General features: G+C 45.6%; 1 protein-coding gene across 1 annotated transcript; it reads left to right on the top strand.

Annotated features, from left to right (window-relative positions):
• Positions 1 to 330: 330 nt before the first annotated feature.
• Positions 331 to 18,225, top strand: ETHE1 (ETHE1 persulfide dioxygenase). The gene is made up of 7 exons (XM_020871106.2): positions 331 to 489; positions 945 to 1,089; positions 1,262 to 1,410; positions 15,807 to 15,936; positions 17,111 to 17,200; positions 17,573 to 17,689; positions 18,016 to 18,225. The coding sequence occupies exons 1-7, from the start codon at positions 409 to 411 to the stop codon at positions 18,066 to 18,068; spliced, it is 765 nt and encodes a 254-aa protein (XP_020726765.1). The 5' UTR covers positions 331 to 408; the 3' UTR covers positions 18,069 to 18,225.
• Positions 18,226 to 19,290: the final 1,065 nt, after the last annotated feature.

The following is a 19,290-nucleotide window of genomic DNA, read 5'->3' on the forward strand; positions in this document are numbered from 1 at the left end:
CCGACCCAGGGATCGAATCCAGGTCTCCCACATTGTAGGCAGATGCTTTTTTTTTTTTTTTTTTTTGAGGACCCTTTATACTGTTCTCCACATAGTGGTTGTAACTCTTCCAACAATGTAGGAGGGTTCCCTTTTCTATCATTTATTGTTCACAGACTTTTTTGATGATGGCCATTCAGGCCAGTGTGAGGTGATTGGTCTTTGTTTCTCTGGGTCTTACTGTCTCTTCTTTTCTGTCGTTCCAAACTCACCAGCATCCTTCTGCTCAGCCCCGCCCTCGGTCCGTGCAGTCGCGGCTCCTTTAAGGCGGGCCCCGCCCCGCTCCGCCCCTCCCGGGGTCAGCCTGCGGAGCACCAGGCTTCCGCGGGCATTCGTCCTCCGCTCCGTCCCCAGTCTGCTTCGGGCACGATGGCGGGGTCTGCATTGAGGGTCGCCGGCCGACGGCTCAGTCAACACACAGGGTCTGGAGCCCCCGTTCTCCTACGGCAGGTTCGCTGTGGCTGGACCCGGGAGCGAGATTACTGGGTCCTGAGCGGGTGCAAGGGCGGAACTCCTGGGTCCTTTAAATCCGGAGAGAGACCCTGGCCCCAATCCTGGCTCTTTGAAGAAAGGGTGTGGGGCTAGACTCTTGCGTCCTTTAAAGGTGGTGGTGGTGGTGGTGGTGGGGCGGTTCTGGAATCCCCCGGGTTGGGGGCCGGAATCCTGCTTCTATTTCAGAATGGGTGATGGGGACCCGGATTTGGGGACGGACGGATGTTGGGATTCATTGGTTTAGACAGAGTGAGGTGCAGGGGTCCCAGACTCCTGACTCCTGGAGTAAAACGGGTCTGGAGTTTCTGGGCCGGGATCTTAGGAAGACAATAGAGTTGAGGTCTGGACTCCTGGGTCCGCAATGAGTGGAAGTCCGATTCTGCGCTCTCAGCTGTACCCGCCTCCCTTCCCAGATGTTTGAGCCCAAGAGCTGCACCTATACTTATCTTCTGGGGGACCGAGAGTCCCGAGAGGCGGTTCTGATCGACCCGGTTCTGGAGACAGCGCAGCGAGATGCCCAGTTGGTCAAGGAGCTGGGGCTGCGGCTGCTGTATGCGGGTCAGTGTGGAGCTCCTGGGGCCTGAGGGCGCGGGGCCGTAGCTTGGAGCTGGAAGCCGGAGACCCGGACTCCTGGGTCTCAGGGCGGGCGGGGGCGGGCTGGGGGGCTGGGGGCCGGGAATCCCGGGTCCTCTCTGTGCCCTCCCGGACCTGGCCCTCCTCTCTCTCCCAGTGAATACCCACTGCCACGCGGACCACATTACCGGCTCCGGGCTCCTCCGGTCCCTACTTCCCGGCTGCCAGTCTGTCATCTCCCGCCTTAGCGGGGCCCAGGCTGACTGGCACATTGAGGATGGAGACTCCATCCAGTTCGGGCGCTTCGTGAGTTGGATGCTGGGTCTAAGAGGGTGGTGGCCTGGACATCTTGGGCTAAAGGGAAGCGGGGTGGGGTGGGGTGGAGGCCTGGGCTTCTGGGATCTGGGGTAGGAGGGGCCGCCAGGCCTGAGTTCCTGATCCCTGAGTTTCTGTCTCTGGGAGGAGGGCGCCGTAAACCCAGGTGGAAAAGTGGGCCAAGAGTCTCTGGCAGGTGTGTCTCTGACTGAGCCCCTTAAGTCAACAACACTTAATGAGTTTTCTGTAACCTTGGGACAACTCCTTTGACCTTCAGTTCAGTTCAGTTGCTCAGTCGTGTCCGACTCTTGGACTGGGACTCCATGGATAGCAGCAGGCCAGGCCTGCCTATCCATCGCCAACTCCTGGAGTTTGGCCTTGGAGTCTCATAATATTTGACTGAGAGCTGGAATTCCAAGGTTTCCGTTGAGGGAGAGACCCAGCCCTGTCTTCCGAGAATCACTGATGGAAGAAGGTGCAACCAGTAGCCCAGAGCCAGGACTAACAAGGGTGAGGCGAGAGAGGTGCCTAGGGTGCAACATTTAAGGAAGCGCTCATTCTCATGGTTGTGCAATGGCAGGGCTGGCACCTTCGAGCGGGCGCCTCCTTAAATGTTGTGTCCCTTTAGGAGCCTGTTTGCGTCACCCTAACCCCAGATCGGTGTTGCCTCACACAACAATGGTCTGAAGGTTCCTACCTCCTTTCTTTGCTAGGAGCAAAATCTGCAGGGTTCGGCCAGAATTTCAACCCAGGGCAATATGATGGGAGAGGAGGGTGTTAGGGGGAGTTGCCCTCAGGGGGAAGGGGAAACAGCTGGCAGAACTCTTTTCTGATCAGAGTTGCTAAAGACTGAAGAGAGTTTGGCTGGCTTTGTAGACAGAATTTTAGGTGACAGGGTGAGCACTTTGCCCCCAGGTTTTGCTGAACGAGGTCAGTTTATCCGAGTCAGAGGATTTTGTGGAAATGAGGTCTGTGTGTGGGATCAGAAGGTTTATTGTTATTTTTTAAATTTGATTTTTATTTTATATTGGCGTTTAGTTGATTTACAGTGTTGTGTTAGTTTCAGGTGTACGCAAAGTGATTCAGTTACCCATTCTTTTTCAGATTCTTTTCCCGTATCAAGTTATGACAAAATATTGAGTAGGGTTCCCTGTGCTATACAGTAGGTCTTTGTTGGTTATCTATTTTCTATATAGTAGTGTGTATGTTAACCCCAGACTCCTAATTTGGGATCAGAGGCTCCGCTGGTTACAGCCTCCTTATTTCAAGTCTTTTCCTGGAAGGAAGTAAAAAGAAAATGCATCAGACATTTATGTACACTGTATTTATTTATTTTATTTTATTTTTGTACACTGTATGTAATAGGCAGGTGCTAATAAGCATTAGAGGAGTTAGAAACAGTTGGAGTTATGTGTCAAGGTGAGTCCTTTGATATATTGGATGAGTGATTAATTTTCAGTTAATCAGTGTGGAAGGGTTTAGCTATGGAAGACAGTTTTAGTGCTTTTCTTTTTTTGGTTGTGTGGAGCAGCTTGCAGGATCTTAGTTCCCTGATCAGGGATTAAACTGGGGCCACAGCCCTGGGCTTCCCTTGTGACTCAGCTGGTAAAGAATCTGCCTGCAATGTGGGAGACCTGGGTTCCATCCCTGGGTTGGGAAGATCCCCTGGAGAAGGGAAAGGCTACCCACTCCAGTATTCTGACTTGGAGTCAAAAAGAATCAGACACAACTGAGTCACTTTCACTTTCACTTTTCACAGCAGTGGAAGCATGGAGTCCAAACCACTGGGCCACCAGGGAACTCTTAGTGTTTTTTGTTTTTTTTTTTTTAGCAGCTTTATTGATATAGTTCACATACCATCCAGTTCACCCATTTATTTATTTATTATTAGTTGGAGGCCAATTACTTTACAATATTGTAGTGGTTTTTGCCATACATTGACATGAATCAGCCATGGATTTACAGGTGTTCCCCATCCTGAACCCCCCTCCCACCTCCCTCCCCATCCCATCCCTCTGGGTCATCCCAGTGCACCAGCCCTGAGCACTTGTCTCATGCATCCAACCTGGACTGGTGATCTGTTTCACACTTGATAATATACTTGTTTCAATGCTGTTCTCTCAGAACATCCCACCCTCGCCTTCTCCCACAGAGTCCAAAAGTCTGTTCTATACATCTGTGTCTCTTTTTCTGTCTTGCATATAGGGTTATCATTACCATCTTTCTAAATTCCATATATATGCGTTAGTATCAGTTCACCCATTTAAAATACGTATTCAATGACCTAGTATATTCAGAGCTGCGCATCCTTCACCACAGTTCATATTAGAATATTTTCATCACTCCAGAAAGAAGATGCTACACCCCTTAGCTGTCACCCCAGTGTGTTCTTCTTTCACTCCCACGGCTGTAGGCAACCACTAATCTGCTTTCAGTCTCTACAGATTTGCTTATTCTGGATATTTCATAGAAATGGTATAATATGTGGTATATATACATATTGGCATAATATGTGGTACATATAATATGTGGTCTTTGTGACTGTAACACTTACCATAATTTTTCAAGGTTCATCTATATTGTAACGTGTATCCAGTATTTCTTTTTATTACTGAATAATATTCCATTGTATGGATATATCGCATTTTATTTATTCATCAGTTGACGGACAGTTAAACTGTCTCCACGTTGAGGGTATTATGAATGATGCTGCTATGAATATTCATGTACAAGTTTTGTGTGGGTGTGTGTTTTCATCTCTCTTGGGTGTATACATGGGATGGAATTGCTGGATCATATGCTAACTCTGTTTAACGGTTTGAGAAATTGTTATCAGAAACTGTTACCCAGGGCTTCCTGGTGGTCCACTGGCTAACACTCTGCATTCCCAATGCAGAGGGCACAGGTTCAATCCCTAGTCAAGGACCTAAATCCCACATGCTGTAACTAAGAGTTCACATGCCTCAACCAAGATCCAGTGCAGCCAAAAAAAAAAAACCACTGTTATCCAAAGTGCCTACACAATTTTATTTTTTTCAAATTGATCTTTTAAAAAAATATGTGTGTGTGTGTTAGTCGCTCAGTCATGTCCAATTCTTTGCAACCCCATGGACTGAGGAGCCCACCAGGCTCCTCAGTCCATGGAATTCTTTAGGCAAGAATACTGGAGTGGATTGCCGTTCCCTTCTCCAGGGGATCTTCCCAACCCAGGGACTGAACCTGGGGCTCCTGCATTGCAGGCAGATTCTTTGCCATCTGGGCCACCAGGGAAGCCCTTAAATAAATATTTTTAAAAATACTTGTGGCCCACAGGCTTCTCTCTAGGTGTGGCATGTGTACTCTGGAGCTCACAGGCTCAGTAGCGGTGGCGCATGACGGTAGCCCCCCTGAGGCATATGTGAGCTTAGCTCCCCAACCAGGGATCAAACCCACATGCTCTGCATCGGCAGGCAGATTCTTAACCACTGGACCACCGAGGAAGTCCTGACTGCACCATCTTAGGTTCCCATCACCTGTGTGAAGGTTGCAGTTCCTCCACATCCTCGCCAACACTTTTTATTATCTGTCTTTATGATTATTCAGCATTTTTGTTTGGTTTTCCTCTGAGTTCTTTATAAACCTTTGGAGATGGACACTTTTCTTCCCCTCTCATTTCCCTCCCCTCCACTTTAAAAATTTTAATTGTAACATGCATATTATAGTAACAAGGACTCATATTATACGGGTGAAGCCTAGTAATTTTTTTACATATTTCTATACTAAGTATCCACCTCCAGATCCAAATCATGCCCACTGGCCCAAAAGTCTTCCGTGTTCACCTTCCTGGCCATTGACAGTCACATGAAGGGACCATTCTGACTTATTTAATCATAGACTAGTTCTGTCTGTTCTGGACTTGATAAATAGGGATCCATGTGTACTCTTTTGTATCTGCTTGTATATGGTTCTATATAATTGTAGTTCTTTCCTTTTGTGTTGTATAGCAGTAGCTGGCACACTTTTCTGCCCAAGACCAGATAGTAAATCTTTTTGGTTTTGCAGGCCACATGATCCCTGTTATAACTATTTAATTCTCCTGCTGCTCTGAAAGCAGTCATAGACAGTGCAGGCATGAATAAGCACGGCCGGGCTCCACTGAAACCTTATTTATGGCCCCTGGAAATTTGATTTCAATAATTTCCAAGTGTCATGAAATGCCATTCTTATTTTGATTTCTTTTTTTTTTTTTCAACCATGAAAAAGAAAAGCTATTCTTAGTTCCCAGGGCTTATAAAAGGAGGTGGCAGGCCAAATGTGGTGCATAGTTTGCCAGCCCCTGCTGTGGAGCATTTTATCATGTGACTTGTTGGCAGTTTATATCTATTATCCTTTTGATGGTTGATTTCAGTTTTGGCCTATTATGTGTAACACTGGCTTGAAGATTCTTGAACATCACCCTCAATAGTAATGGTAGGCATTACCCTCAATTCCAGGGAGTGGTCTTTCTGTGTCTTAGAACTGGCACATATTTAATTTTAGTAGAAACCACCAGTTTTTTTAACTGGCTGTAGATTTTATATTCACAGTGGGCCACATTTGGATGGTTTCATTGTAGAATGGACTTTCTTTTTTATTAAGTAATGATTGAGACTTAAACCTTCCAGCAGCTCCCATGAGGGGTGGCAGATTCTGAAAGTTAGTCTTTCCTGTTACATATATTGATGTAGCTTCCCTGATAGCTGTTGGTAAAGAATCCACCTGCAATGCAGGAGACCCTGGTCCAATTCCTGGGTCAGGAAGATCTGCTGGAGAAGGGGTAGGCTACCCATTCCAGTATTCTTGGGCTTCCTGGTGGCTCAGCTGGTAAAGAATCCGCCTGCAATGTGGGAGACCTGGGTTCAGTCCCTGAGTTGGGAGGATTCCCTGGAGAAGGGAAAGGCTACCCACTCTAGTATTCGGGCCCGGAGAAGTCCATGGGGTCGCAAAGAGTCAGACATGACTAAGCGACTTTCACATATTGATGCAGAGAGGGTGCTGCTCAAGATACTAACCCCCAGGTCCCACTTGAGAGATTCTGATTTAATTGTGTGAGGCAGACACCAGAAATGAGTATATTTTAAAACCTCACAGGTGATTCTCACTTGGCCCACCTGAGGATTTCAGTGGTTCTTCCTATTTGGAATGAAATATTGTAGAATAAGTCTGTGTGCTGTGCTGTGCTGAGTCGCTCAGTCATGTCCGACTCTTTGCAACCCCATGGACTGTAGCCCACCAGGCTCCTCTGTCCATGGGATTCTCCAGGTAAGAATACTTCAGTGGGTTACCATGCCCTCCTCCGGGGGAACTTCCCAACCCAGGGATCAAACCCAGGTCTCCCACATTGCAGGCAGATTCTTTACTGTCTGAGCTACCGGGAAGCCCAAGAATACTGGAGTGGGGATTCTCCAGGGGATCTTCCCAACCCGGGAATCGAACTGGGGTCTCCTGCATTGCAGGTGGATTCTTTACCAGATGAGCTACCAGGAAGCCCCAGAACAAGTCTAACCCCCCCACCAACATTTTTATGAAAAACTTGGAGCATACATAAAAGTTGGAGAAACATTTACAGCCTACACCTCTATCTATCCATCACTTCATCTTATTTTTTTTAATTGAAGTACAGTTGGTTTACAGTGTCTTGTTAGTTTCATGTGTACAACACAGCGTTCGTCTTATTTTTTGATGCATTTTTAAGTACCTGGTCCCCTAAGCAGAACAAATCTAATTTTTTTCGCAAAAGAAAGGAAGAAGGTTTATCTGATGAAACTTCAGAGTATTTAGCTACAATGGAAAATGACACTTTAGATCTTCAAGTTTAGCGGGTATAGAAACAGCAGTTGGTTATACTATGACCAAGCGCTTTTTTAAATAACGGAGCAGAGAAATGAACTTGGGAACCAAATGAGAAAAGGCTGGCGCTTACTTGCCACCAGGGGGCAGTGCGGGCCATGGGAACTGCAGGCGAAGGAGCCTCATGCTTGTCTGCATCTCGTGTTGTTTCGCTGACGGGAGCAGGTTTTGTAAGGCACCACATCTGCAGGAAGGGCTTCCAGGTGTAATCCTGCCTGACTTCAGAGGCTAGGTCATAACAGGTAGTTGGTGGCGCAATGGTAAAGAACCTGCCTGCCAGTGCAGGAGGCATAAGAGATGTGGGTTCGATCCCTGGTTGGAGAAGAACCCCTGGAGAAGGGCATGGCAACCCACTCCAGTTTTCTTGCCTGGAGAATCCCATGGATAGAGGAGCCTGGCAGCTACAGTCCATAGGGTCGCAAAGAGTCAGACATGACTGAAGCCGACTTAGCATGCACATGTCTGCAGGAAATAGGCGAAAGGGCAGCTGTGGAGCTGTATTACGCCCTTGATGCATCATGAACGGGAAGAATAAATTTTTGAAAAGAATGTGGGGTTAAGCAGGTCCCACAGAATCCCTGCAGAGGATTACTCAGGTTTTAGGAACAGGTGAGGCTGGGCTAGGTCACCATGCTAGCTGCCCCCACCCACAACTTTTTAGTTTTAGTATGTTCAAAACTGTAGTAAATCAAAAGAATAGTACAGTTAATAGTCTCATACCTTTCCCCTGATGTTTACTGGTTGCTTACATTTTTACTATGTTTGCTTTATTTCTCTCTTTTGTGTATATATTAATACTTTTCCCCTCCTTTTGTAGTCAGAAGCAAAGTTGCAGACTCCCCCCACCCCAAAGACTTCTAAGATTGTTTTCCTTATCAGCAGTTCTCAAACTCAAACGTTTGATCTGAGGATTCCTTAACCCTCTTAAAAGTTATAAAGAGCCTTGCTGGTGGCTCAGATGGTAAAAAAAATCTGCCTGCATTGTGGGAGATGGGGGTTTTGATCCCTAGGTTGGGAAGGACCCCCCCCCCCCGCCCCTGGAGAAGGGAATGGCTACCCACTCCAGTATTCTTGCCTGGGAAATTGCATGGACAGAGGAGACTGGTGGACTACAGTTTTGGGTTTATGGAGGGCCCTAAAAAGCTCTTGTTTACCTGGATTCTGTCTGTTAATATTTACTGTATTGGTTATATGTCAATCATATCTCAGTTTTAAAAAGAAAACATAAGTAAGTATTCTGATGTGCAAAAAACATTTAGTTTATCAGAAGTTGAAACTGAGACTTCTTAAGAAACACAGGAATACACAATCAGCCAGCTGTCCGAGTGATGACATCATCACAAGTCATGTAGCTTCTGGAAAACTCCACTGAACTCTCATGGGAGTGAAAAAGGACAGAAGACCTCTTCACACCATTATGAAAATAGTTTAACAGTTTTGATCTTGCAGACCCTGAGGATTCACTCTACACCACCACCTTGAGAACCATTCTTTTAAAAAAAAATCTCTGTCATGTCTAACAACATAGACAATATTTCTTAAATAGTTCTGAAATCTAGCCCATGTTCAAATTTCCCCAGTTTCTCAGGAATCATTTTTATAGCTATTCTTTTATTAAAGAGGACCCAATCAAAATTCATACATGGCATCTGGCTGGTATGTGTATTTAGTCTCTTTTAGTCTAGAACTCAATGTACATGAGTTTGAGCAAACTCTACGAGATAGTGAAGGACAGGGAAGCCTGGTGTGCTTCAGTCCATGGGGTCTCAGAGAGTCGGACACAACTAAGCAACTGAACAAGTCTAGAACAGTTTAATAGCCTTTCTGCCCCATAAGATTGACTTTTTAAAAAAATCAATTAGTTTTGGCTGCAATGGGTCTTGCTTGCTGGGTGTGGACTTTCTCTAGTTGCAGTGAGCAGGGGCTACTGTCTAGTTGTGAAACTTGGGCTGTAGACTGTGGGCTCAGTAATTGTGGTTCACAGGCTTAATTGGCCCTCGGCATGTGGAATCTCCCCAGAGCAGGGATCGAACCTGCATTCCCTGCATTGACAGGTGAATTCTTAACCACTGGACCACCAGGGAAGCCCCGGACATTGACTTTTGAAGCTCCCAGCCTGTTGTCTTGCAGAATGTCCCACTTTCTGGGTGTGTCTGGCTGTTTCTTCCTGGTGTCATTTAACTTGTTCTTCAACAACTTCCCTTTGCTATTTATTAACTGAAGTAAAATGCAGATTATTTCTGTATTGGATGATGTGAAGTGAAGTGAAAGTCACTCAGTCGTGTTGGACTCTTTGCGACCCCATGGACTCTACAACCCATGGAATTCTCCAGGCCAGAACACTGGAGTGGGTAGCCTTTCCCTTCTCCAGGGGGTCTTCCCAACCCAGGGATCGAACCCAGGTTTCCCACATTGCAGGCGGATTCTTTACCAGCTGAGTCACCAGGGAAGTCCTATTGGATGATAATAATAATGAATAACTTAATAATAGTTAACAAAGATTGAGTGTTTGTTTCTTACTTAGCATTGTGCTAAGCTCTGGCAGTACATTTTCTCAGCGTGTAGCTCACAAGACTTTGAGAATCGTATATTACTTCCTGGAAGCAGGGAGAGGTGGGGCCCATGGCCAGTGTTGGGGTGTGCGCTCTGTTTATGGAAATACCCACTACATAATCAAGTTGATTATTCGTGCTCCAGGCTGTAGTCTGTCTGCTGTCAAGCCTTCTTCCTTTTTAGAAAGTTGATTTATTTTTGGCTGTGCTGGGTGTCGTCGCTGCATGGGCCGCCCTCTAGTTCAGTGCTCCGGCTTCCCATCGCAGTGGCTTCTCTGGTTTGCAGAGCACAGGCTCTAGACGCGGGGTGTCAGTAGCCGCTCGCTGCACATGGATGGGCTCCATGGTTGCGACTCCCAGGCTCAGTAGTTGTGGCACACGGGCTCCATGGCATGTGGGATCTTCCCGGGTGAGGAATCGAACTCATGTCTTCTGTGCTGGCAGGAGGATTCTTCACCACTGAGCCACCAGGGAAGCCCTTCTCTCAGTCTTTTTTTAAAATTAGAAGCTACAAATATACATTTTTGAGAAATCTTCCAAACGATAAGGGTCAACAGCAAATTCAAACTTTTAATAACTACTGAGCAGTCCAGGCAAAAGCATTACTATGGCTGAACCTGGTTCTTGACCCTCCACTGTGTCTTTTATGACAGATAAATCTCATTAAACCTTCCTAACCACATAGTAGGGATTCCCTGATGGCTCAGGGATAAAGAAGCCGCCTGCAACGCAGGAGAAGCAAGTTAGATCCCTGGGTCGCGAAGATCCCCTTGGAGAAGGAAATGGCTACCCATTTCAGTATTCTTGCCTGGGAAATCCCATGGACAGAGGAGCCTGGTAGGCTACAGCCCATGGGGTCACAAAGAGATAGACACGACTTTGTGACTAAACAACAACATCCATGTAGTGAGATCAGAAGTATTTTCCCACTTTACAGAGAAGGGAGTGCAGAGAGGAAAAGTGACTTGCCCAAAAGTTATACTGAGAAAGTTGGCTGAGCCAGGATTTGAACCCTGGAGGCTTGGTGGTTCCAGTAGATCAGTATTTTAGAATTTTAAAACATTATGATTATTTGTAAAATAGAAATTATTGTATGTCAGGCATTTTTAGTTTTTGATTGTGCCACTTGGCTTGTAGGATCTTAGTTCCCTGACCAGGGATCAAACCCCGGCCCTCGGCAGTGAGGGTGTGGAGTCCCAACCACGTGACTATCAGGGAATTTCCTGAGCATTTTTAAAACGCTTTACGTACGTGAAATAATTTAATCTTTATAATAGCCCTATGAAGTGGGGGCAATTATTACCCCTATTTTATAAATGAGCAGAGAAGCCCAGAAAGGTGAAATAGCTTGCCCAAGGTCACACAGCTAGTAGTAGCAGAGCCAAATTTAGAGCCCATGTCATCTGGCTCCAGGGACTGCTCTTAACCACTAATCCATGCGCTTTCACTGTGAGAGAAATATTTTACACCTGGGTCAGCCCTGAAACCTCAGCTTCAAGAAATACCACTTACCTTCCTGTGTACCAGGCACTCTGAGATTCCCCCCTCTATCCTACCCCTCTCCACTTCACTCTTTACATCTGCCCCGCTTTTTTGCTTTTGCTGATGGTTCTGTCTGTGAGATTCATCCGCATCATCATGTGTAGTTTGCTCATTCTCATCCCGTGCCTCAGTTTCCTCATCTGTAGAGTGGGGACAGGAATGATACTTACCTCGTAAGGATGTGTGAGGTCTGAGAGAATTCAGTCACGTCAGGTCCTTAGAAGAGAGCCTTAGAAGGGAAAAGGGTCAGTCAGGCTGGTAAAGAGTAGGCAGACCAGACTGGTGGGAGGAGAGGGAATGGCAGGGGCAAAAGAGTGTGGAGAAGCCTGGTGTTTTCTGGAAATGACTATGGGATTCAAAGCAGCTGGGGAAAGGAGGATGTCATAGGACACGGGGCTGGAAACGTGAGCAGGCACCAGAGCAGGGGCTGAAGAGCTGGAACTCTGTCCTGGGGCCACTGGGAGCCTGGGAAGGCTTTTTTAATTGTTGGATTGAAAAACAATTATTTATTTTTAATTGGAGGATAGTTGCTTTAAAACATGGTATTGGTGTCTGCCATATATCAACATGAATCAGCCATAGGAATATATGTGTCCCTCCCTCTTGAATCCCCCTCCCCCAGGAAGGGTTTTGAGCAGAGAGGGACAAAATTGGATCTGGGTGGTAGAAAAGCTCCCTCGGGTCATGTAGGAGGTAGATTGGAGGCTGGTAGGCCGGGGAGGAGGCTGGTGGTTGGCCCAAGCAGGCGAGGCCTGGGATGGACAGGATTATGGGGGTTGATAGAGATGGTAAATTCTAGATATTCCAGAGAAGGAAAAGATATACAGGGAGGATGAGCATTAGCAAAGCCACCTATGACACAGACTTGGCCATTAAGGGCCTAGGAGATTTTGATCCCTGTGGCAAGCAGGATTGTGTTCAATTTATATTAAAATTCTGTTTAATTTATACACATCACATAATTAATATGCCATATACTGTTGACTCTTGAACAACTCAGGGAGTTAGGGGCACAGACCCTCCCCACATTCAAAAATCGGGGTATATCTTAATACAGTCGGTCCTTCTATCTGTGTTTTCTCCACATCCGTGGATTCACTAAGCCAGATTGGGTAGTACCATAGTATTTACTACTGAAAAAAAATCCTCCTATATATGGACTTGCACAGTTCAATTCTAAGTTATTCAAGGGTCAACCATATTTGCTTTAACTGTTGTTTAGTCGCTCTGATTCTTTTGCAACCCTGTGGACCCAGCCAGGCTCCTCTGTCCATGGGGTTTCCCAGGCAAGAATACTGGAGTAGGTTGCCATTTCCTTCTCCAGGGCATCTTCCCAACTCAGGGACTGAACCCAGGTCTCCTGCATTGCAGGCAGATTCTTTATGGCTGAGCCACCAGGGAAGCCCCTATATACTCTAATTACTGGTTGTTTACAACTGACGCCCTTCTGATTGGCCAATACCCATGTTATTTGTTGTTGTTGTTCAGTTGCCAAGTCATGTCCAACTCTTTGTGGCCCCAAGGATTGCAGCACGCCAGGCTTCCCCATCTCTCACCATCTCCCAGAGTTTACCCAAGTCCATGTCCATTGAATTGGTGATACCATCGAGCTATCTCATCCTCTGTCACCCTCATCTCCTTCAGCCTTCAATCTTTCCCAGCATCAGGGTCTTTTCTAATGAGTCAGCTGTTTGCATCAGGTGGACAAAGTATTGAAGCTTCAGCTTCAGTATTAGACCTTCCAAAGGGTATTCAGGGTTGATTTCCTTTAAGGTTGACTGGTTTGATCTCCTTGTTTTCCAAGGGACTCTCAAGAGCCTTCTCCAGCATCACAGTTCAAAAGCATCAATTCTTCTGTGCTCTTCCTTCTTTATTGTTCAGCTCTCACATCTGTACATGACTAATGGAAACACCATAGCCTTGACCATATGGACCTTTTTCAGCAAAGTAATGTCTTTGCTTTTTAACACACTGTCTAGGTTTGTCATAGCTTTGTTATAACCAAAGTTAAATATTTTGAACATTTCTCCTGAATATCCATCCCCTTTTTTAGTTCAAAAGATTTCCATGCTTTTTGTTTAAAAAAATCAGAGAGTATGGAAACAAACAAAATAAAAAGTGAAAGATTATCCCTCCACTACCAAAAGGCAATATTAATTTGAGGGGCCAGGGGATGTGATTTTTCCCACAAGATTTTGCAAGATTTGTAATTTCCCTTTGCACTTGTTTTGCATTGCCCATATACCCTAGTGCAGATGAGCTAAGAAGGTGTTTGGCAGATAGAAACTTAAAAAACCATACAGTGGCTTGAACAGTTTCACTTTTTCCTATAACAGGAAATTTGGAAGAAGGTAATTATTCTCTGATTTGGCAGCACCATCATTTGTGGGATTGATTAGCTTGGCTTTTTTCCTTTGTGGTTGCAAGATGGCTGCTGCAACTCCAGCCATCACATCTTGTGTTCTGAGCCAGATGAAGTGGAAAGGGCAAGTGCCGGTCCCTTTTTATCAGGGAGGGGAAAGCTTTCCCAGAATTGCTCAGGATACTTGCTGAGATCTTATTGGCCAGAGAACTGTGCCAGAGGCCACCCAAGCTGTCAGGGAGACTGGGAAAGTGCTTCTGTGGGCACACTGATGCCCCAAACCAAACTGGAGATCTGTGAGTGGGGAAGGTTAAAACAGATATTGGGTGTGGATATAGAGTCTGCACATAGTGTCCTTTGATAATTAGCAGATGACTGTCCTGGACAAGGATGCTGGCAGGAGCCTCTATTAAGAAAGGAGGAGTGATATGTGAGTGGAAACTAATCTTATAAGTGATTGTTAGATCACTGGGGTAATGATTTTTTTTTCTGACAGTTGCTTCACTGAACTGAGTGTGGGAATTTAGATAATCAGGGTTCCCTGGCTGATGTTTTTGTGCTCATGTGTTGGTTGTTCTTAACAGTAGAGCCTTAGTAACGGCTTTGAGAGGTCAGAAAACATGTGCTTTTGAGATGTTGCTAGACGCTGCTTAGCTGCCGTCTAAAATGGCTATTCCGAGTTGTTCTCACATCCCAGAGGATAAAAGGGTTTGTCTCAAACACCCTGAGCAACTCTGACAGTTGCCAACCTGATAAATGAAAAATAAAGGTTTTACAATTTAGATTTCTCTCTCCCTGTCCTTTTTTAAAGGGAGATCAAACATCTTTTCAGATGTTTTTTGACTGTTTATTTCCTCTTCCCTGAATTGCCTGTTCTTTTATTTAGCCATTTTTCTTTGGGGGGTTCTTATTGACGTTTAGGAGCTGTTCAGATATTCTGGTTTTATAACACTTTCTTATACATGCTGCTAATATTGTCTTTGAGTTTTTTTGTTTTGTCACTCTGATTTTGTCCTTTTCTATAATGAAGTTAAACTATGTGGTCCCTGTTTTTCCTTGTGGCCTCAGGATTTCCTGCTGTGCTTAGAAAAACCTTTTCTACCTCAAGATTTTATATATATACATATATTATATGTATATGTATATATATAATACATAATGTTATATAAACATTAGTATAATATGTATCTATAACTATAGATCTATTCTTTTATATTTCCTTCTAGAATTTTTGTATTTTTTAGTGTTTATTTAGTTTATCCTGAATTTTGTGTTTTATTTTTGATTACAAAATGACATGTTCACTGTAAAACAGAAAGATAATATAGGAGTCTAAAGAAAAAAATATTTTGAGTTAATTAATAAATTTTTAAAACTAGACATTGTATAAGTTGCTTTGTAACCTTTTTTTTTTTGCACTTACTGGCTAGTAAACATCTTTTCATGCCGTTAAATATTTGTGTATAGCATCATTAAATTTTATTTCAGTAACATAATTTTAAATGACTGTTTAGTATTTCATATTTATAAGTGTGCTTAGCTTTTTCTTACTGATATGCAAGATCCGTTTGTACATAAAGTATCCTGACTACTCTCTGGTATGTATGTGCTACAAAAATATTTTGCCAGCGTGTTGATTTCCTTTAAATTTTGTTTATGATGTTGTTGCCATTCTGAAACCTCAAATTTATTAAAATTCAAACCACTGATCTTTCCCTTAATGATTTATGCTTTTTGCAATGAATGTTCTCTAACCAGAGATCATATATCAGGTTGGCTAAAAACTTCATGGATGAACTTCTTGGCCAACCTACTATTTCTTTGTATGCTTGTTGTTGTCCTAGTTTTATGATTTTATTTCCTTGTTTTAAGTTTGTAATTCATTGCGGGTTTACTCTGGAGTGACGTTTGAGTCTAAGACCTAACTTACATTTTTTTTTTTTAATCAAAAAAAGGTTATCTAAATGTGACCCTGGGATGAGATGGGAGCATCTGAGGCCAGTTTTACCATGAGAGTAAAACCATAGGCTTATTGGTAACTCTGTACTTTCCTTCTCTGCCAGGCCTTGGAGACCCGGGCCAGCCCTGGCCACACCCCTGGCTGTGTCACCTTTGTCTTGAATGACCACAGTATGGCCTTCACTGGAGACGCCCTACTTATCCGAGGGTGTGGGCGAACAGACTTCCAGCAAGGTCACAGGCCCTTTTCCCTGACCCAAGATTTCAGTATGGTTTTATGAATGCCAGGATTTTAAGTGTCCATTGTAAGAATGAATGAACGAATGGTAGACTTTTAGGGGATCAGGATTAGACTCCAGGAGTTCAGCTGCTAGGAGGTGGTCAGATTCAGTGGTTTAATTGCTAGGGGGTGATGTTACATTGGCCTTCCCTGGTGGCTCAGCACTAAAGAATCTTCCTGTCAATTCAGGAGACTCAGGAGGTGCAGGTTTGATCCCTGGGTCGGGAAGATCCCCTGGAGGAGGAAACTGCAATACACTCCAGTATTCTTGCCTGAAAAATCCCACAGGCAGAGGAACTTGACAGGTTACAGTCCATGGGGTTGCAAAGAGTTGGACACCATTGAGTGTCGCATGCATGATGTTACACTTGGGGTTTAGCTGCTGGGGGCAATTACATTAAGGAGTTTCCCTGTGGGAAGGGTGTTTAGTTTCATAGTGTCAGGGTTCAGCTGCCCTTTGAGTATGTGTGTGAATGGGATGGACACTAGATTGGGAGGGTTCAGCCTCCTTGCAGGGCGAGGCTGGAAGAGAGAAAAGAGACAGTATTAGTGAGCTGGCTGTGGGTAGCCACGTCCCCAGGCTGCTTCTTGCTTCCTCTTTCCTTATCTTTCCATCTCTGTCTCTGTCTTTTTCTCTTTGAAGCTCCTAATCTTCCCTTTATTCATCCCCAACACAGTCAGGAGATCAAAGGCTGAAAGAAAAGACGGCAGAACATTATGAGAGGTTTGCCCCTGTCCCATCTTAGGACTCAGAGCTTCTTGTCAAAACCATGGCTCTATCCTCCTCCTTGACCTCATGTCTTCAATTTCTTACCTTCTAGTCCACTTTCCCTGCCCAGAATCCTTTCTTAGCATCCTCAGAGTGAGGGGACTTGGTGCTTCAGGGTCCTATCCCAACCTTCCTTACAATCATGCTGAATTCTTACCATTCCCCAAGTCTTTGCATGTGCTGTTCTAGTTGCCTAGAATTCCCTTCCCTCTCCTCTACCCAAACAGCTACTGGCAGAAAATGAGGGAGAAGGTTTAGCTACAGTGATTTTTATCCTCCTGTCTTTTTCCTGAAGGGAAGGGGTTTAGGAGCTTCTCTCCATCTGTTGCTCCACTGACCTCTGACTTTTCCTTCTCCAGGCTGCGCTAAGACCTTGTACCACTCAGTTCATGAAAAGATCTTCACTCTTCCAGGAAACTGTCTGATCTACCCTGCTCATGATTACCACGGTGAGGGCTTCCTGGAGGAGGTGTGTGATTTACATATCTTAGCATTTGAGAGTGAGCACTGAAATGCTGTAATCCTCTTGTGGCTTTCGGAATACAATTCCCAGGAATTTCTCTGGCCAAAAAGATCAAGTGCTGAGGTGTACTGAGGGTAGATGTAGAAAATATAACGCTTAGAATTCCGAAGGCATAGGCTTTCCTGTAGAACTTAAGGGACTGGGAAACTACATTTCCCATAGTGCCCATTGGTCAGGGGGAAAGCAATCTGTTAGTCCTGGGCCAGAAAGGTACCCTGAGGCCTCCTGGGAAATGTAGTTCTGGGAGGCCAGAGGCACTGGACAGTCTGACATTCCTCCCCACTCCCTTGGCCATTAGGGCTCACAGTGTCCACTGTGGAGGAGGAGAGGACTCTGAACCCTCGGCTCACCCTCAGCTGTGAGGAGTTTGTCAAGGTCATGAACAAACTGAACCTGCCTAAACCTCAGCAGATAGGTGAGTGGCTAGGGGTCTGGACTCCTGGGTTTGAGGGAGGAGGGAGCTGGGGGTCTGGACTCCTGGATCTGAGGGAGGAGGGAGCTGGGGGTCTGGACTCCTGGATCTGAGGGAGGAGGGAGCTGGGGGTCTGGACTCCTGGGTCTGAGGGAGGAGGGAGCTGGGGGTCTGGACTCCTGGATCTGAGGGAGGAGGTGCTGAGGGTCTGGACTCTTAGTTTCTCAAAGAAGAAGAGCTATTAGGATGCCTGGGTCCCCAGTGGGGCAGAGGGGAAGCGGATGGTCTGCTCGGGCCCCTTTGTTTCACTCTTGGCTTCTTCGTTTCAGACTTTGCTGTTCCAGCTAACATGCGCTGTGGGATCCAGACGCCCCCTTCCTGATCAACCCTGACTCTCAGGGGCTCACAGCTCACATCCATTAAAAATGCACTAGGTGGGGTGAGGGGAGCCTTGCCATCACTGGGGCCTCTCTCCTCTTCCCCTCCCTTACTAGCCCCCTCAAGCTTCTTAAATAAAAATATTTTTTTTCTCCTCTGAATCTGACTTCTGTTTCCTGGGGGAACCAGTGGGTTTCTGGGCTGAGGTATCTGTAGTTAGTTCTGGTCCCTGGAGAGGTCAGGGAGCAAGGCAGGATAAAGGTCTAGGGAGCCTGGAAGGAGGAAATTTTTGTAACTCATAAGAGAGAAGCAAACAGATATGTGGGGTAGGGTTTCTCAGCTCCTTGGATTCGAACAATTTTCAGTTTAAACCACTTGCCCCTTGAGACCCAGAATAAAGTACTTCAATTCTCCCAGCCTCAGTTTCCTCGTCTGTAAAATGGGAATAATAGAAATAATAATAGGGTGTTTGATGATCCAATGAGTCCATATACGTGAAGTGCTTGGCACACTGCCTACACAGCAGATTTCCTATCAGTGTTAACTATTATTGTTACTATCTTTCGGAATGATCTCTCAGGGACTTCCTGGCCTGAGTGACAGTAAGCCTAATGGTAAAGACTATGGATTTTTCCAGAGAACTGATACGGTGCTCACATTAACAACATGTGTAGACTCTGGGTACACTTGCCCCCCTCAGCCTCAGTTTCCTGACTATAAAATGCAGATAGTAATTTCTCTGTAAGCTGCTGTAAAGATTAAATAAATTGATGTGTATAAAATGTTTATACTTTATATAGGCAGCTCCTGACATCCAAAAATCCTTTCTCACATAGCAGTTATTTTCCTGTTTTTGCCCAGAGAGGAAAGGGTCTGGCTGAGACCTTTAACCTCTGCCCTCCACCCAAAGTGAGGTGGGGGGGCCACACTTCCCGCTGTCTCTGGGCGGGCCTCTGACTCAGCTCAGGGCACCCCCTCCTCTTGTCCAGCTCCCCAAACCGGTTGGGGCCCTTCTAAAGTGCTCATTAGAGGGGAGAGGCCCCTACCTCCATTCCCCTCTTCCTCTCAGGATTCTCAGGGTCTGGGCATTAGGGAGGCGCTTTTACACAGGTGACCAAGGCGCCTGGCCCCCCGGGGCAGGACTTGGGGCGCTGGAGGCAGAGCTGGGGGGTCGTCATGCTGGGTTTTCCTAGGGTGGGGCCGGTGGGGCCCGGATGGCCCGATCC

Source organism: Odocoileus virginianus, chromosome 20, assembly GCF_023699985.2.
Source record: "Odocoileus virginianus isolate 20LAN1187 ecotype Illinois chromosome 20, Ovbor_1.2, whole genome shotgun sequence".
Taxonomy (NCBI): Eukaryota; Metazoa; Chordata; class Mammalia; order Artiodactyla; family Cervidae; genus Odocoileus; species Odocoileus virginianus.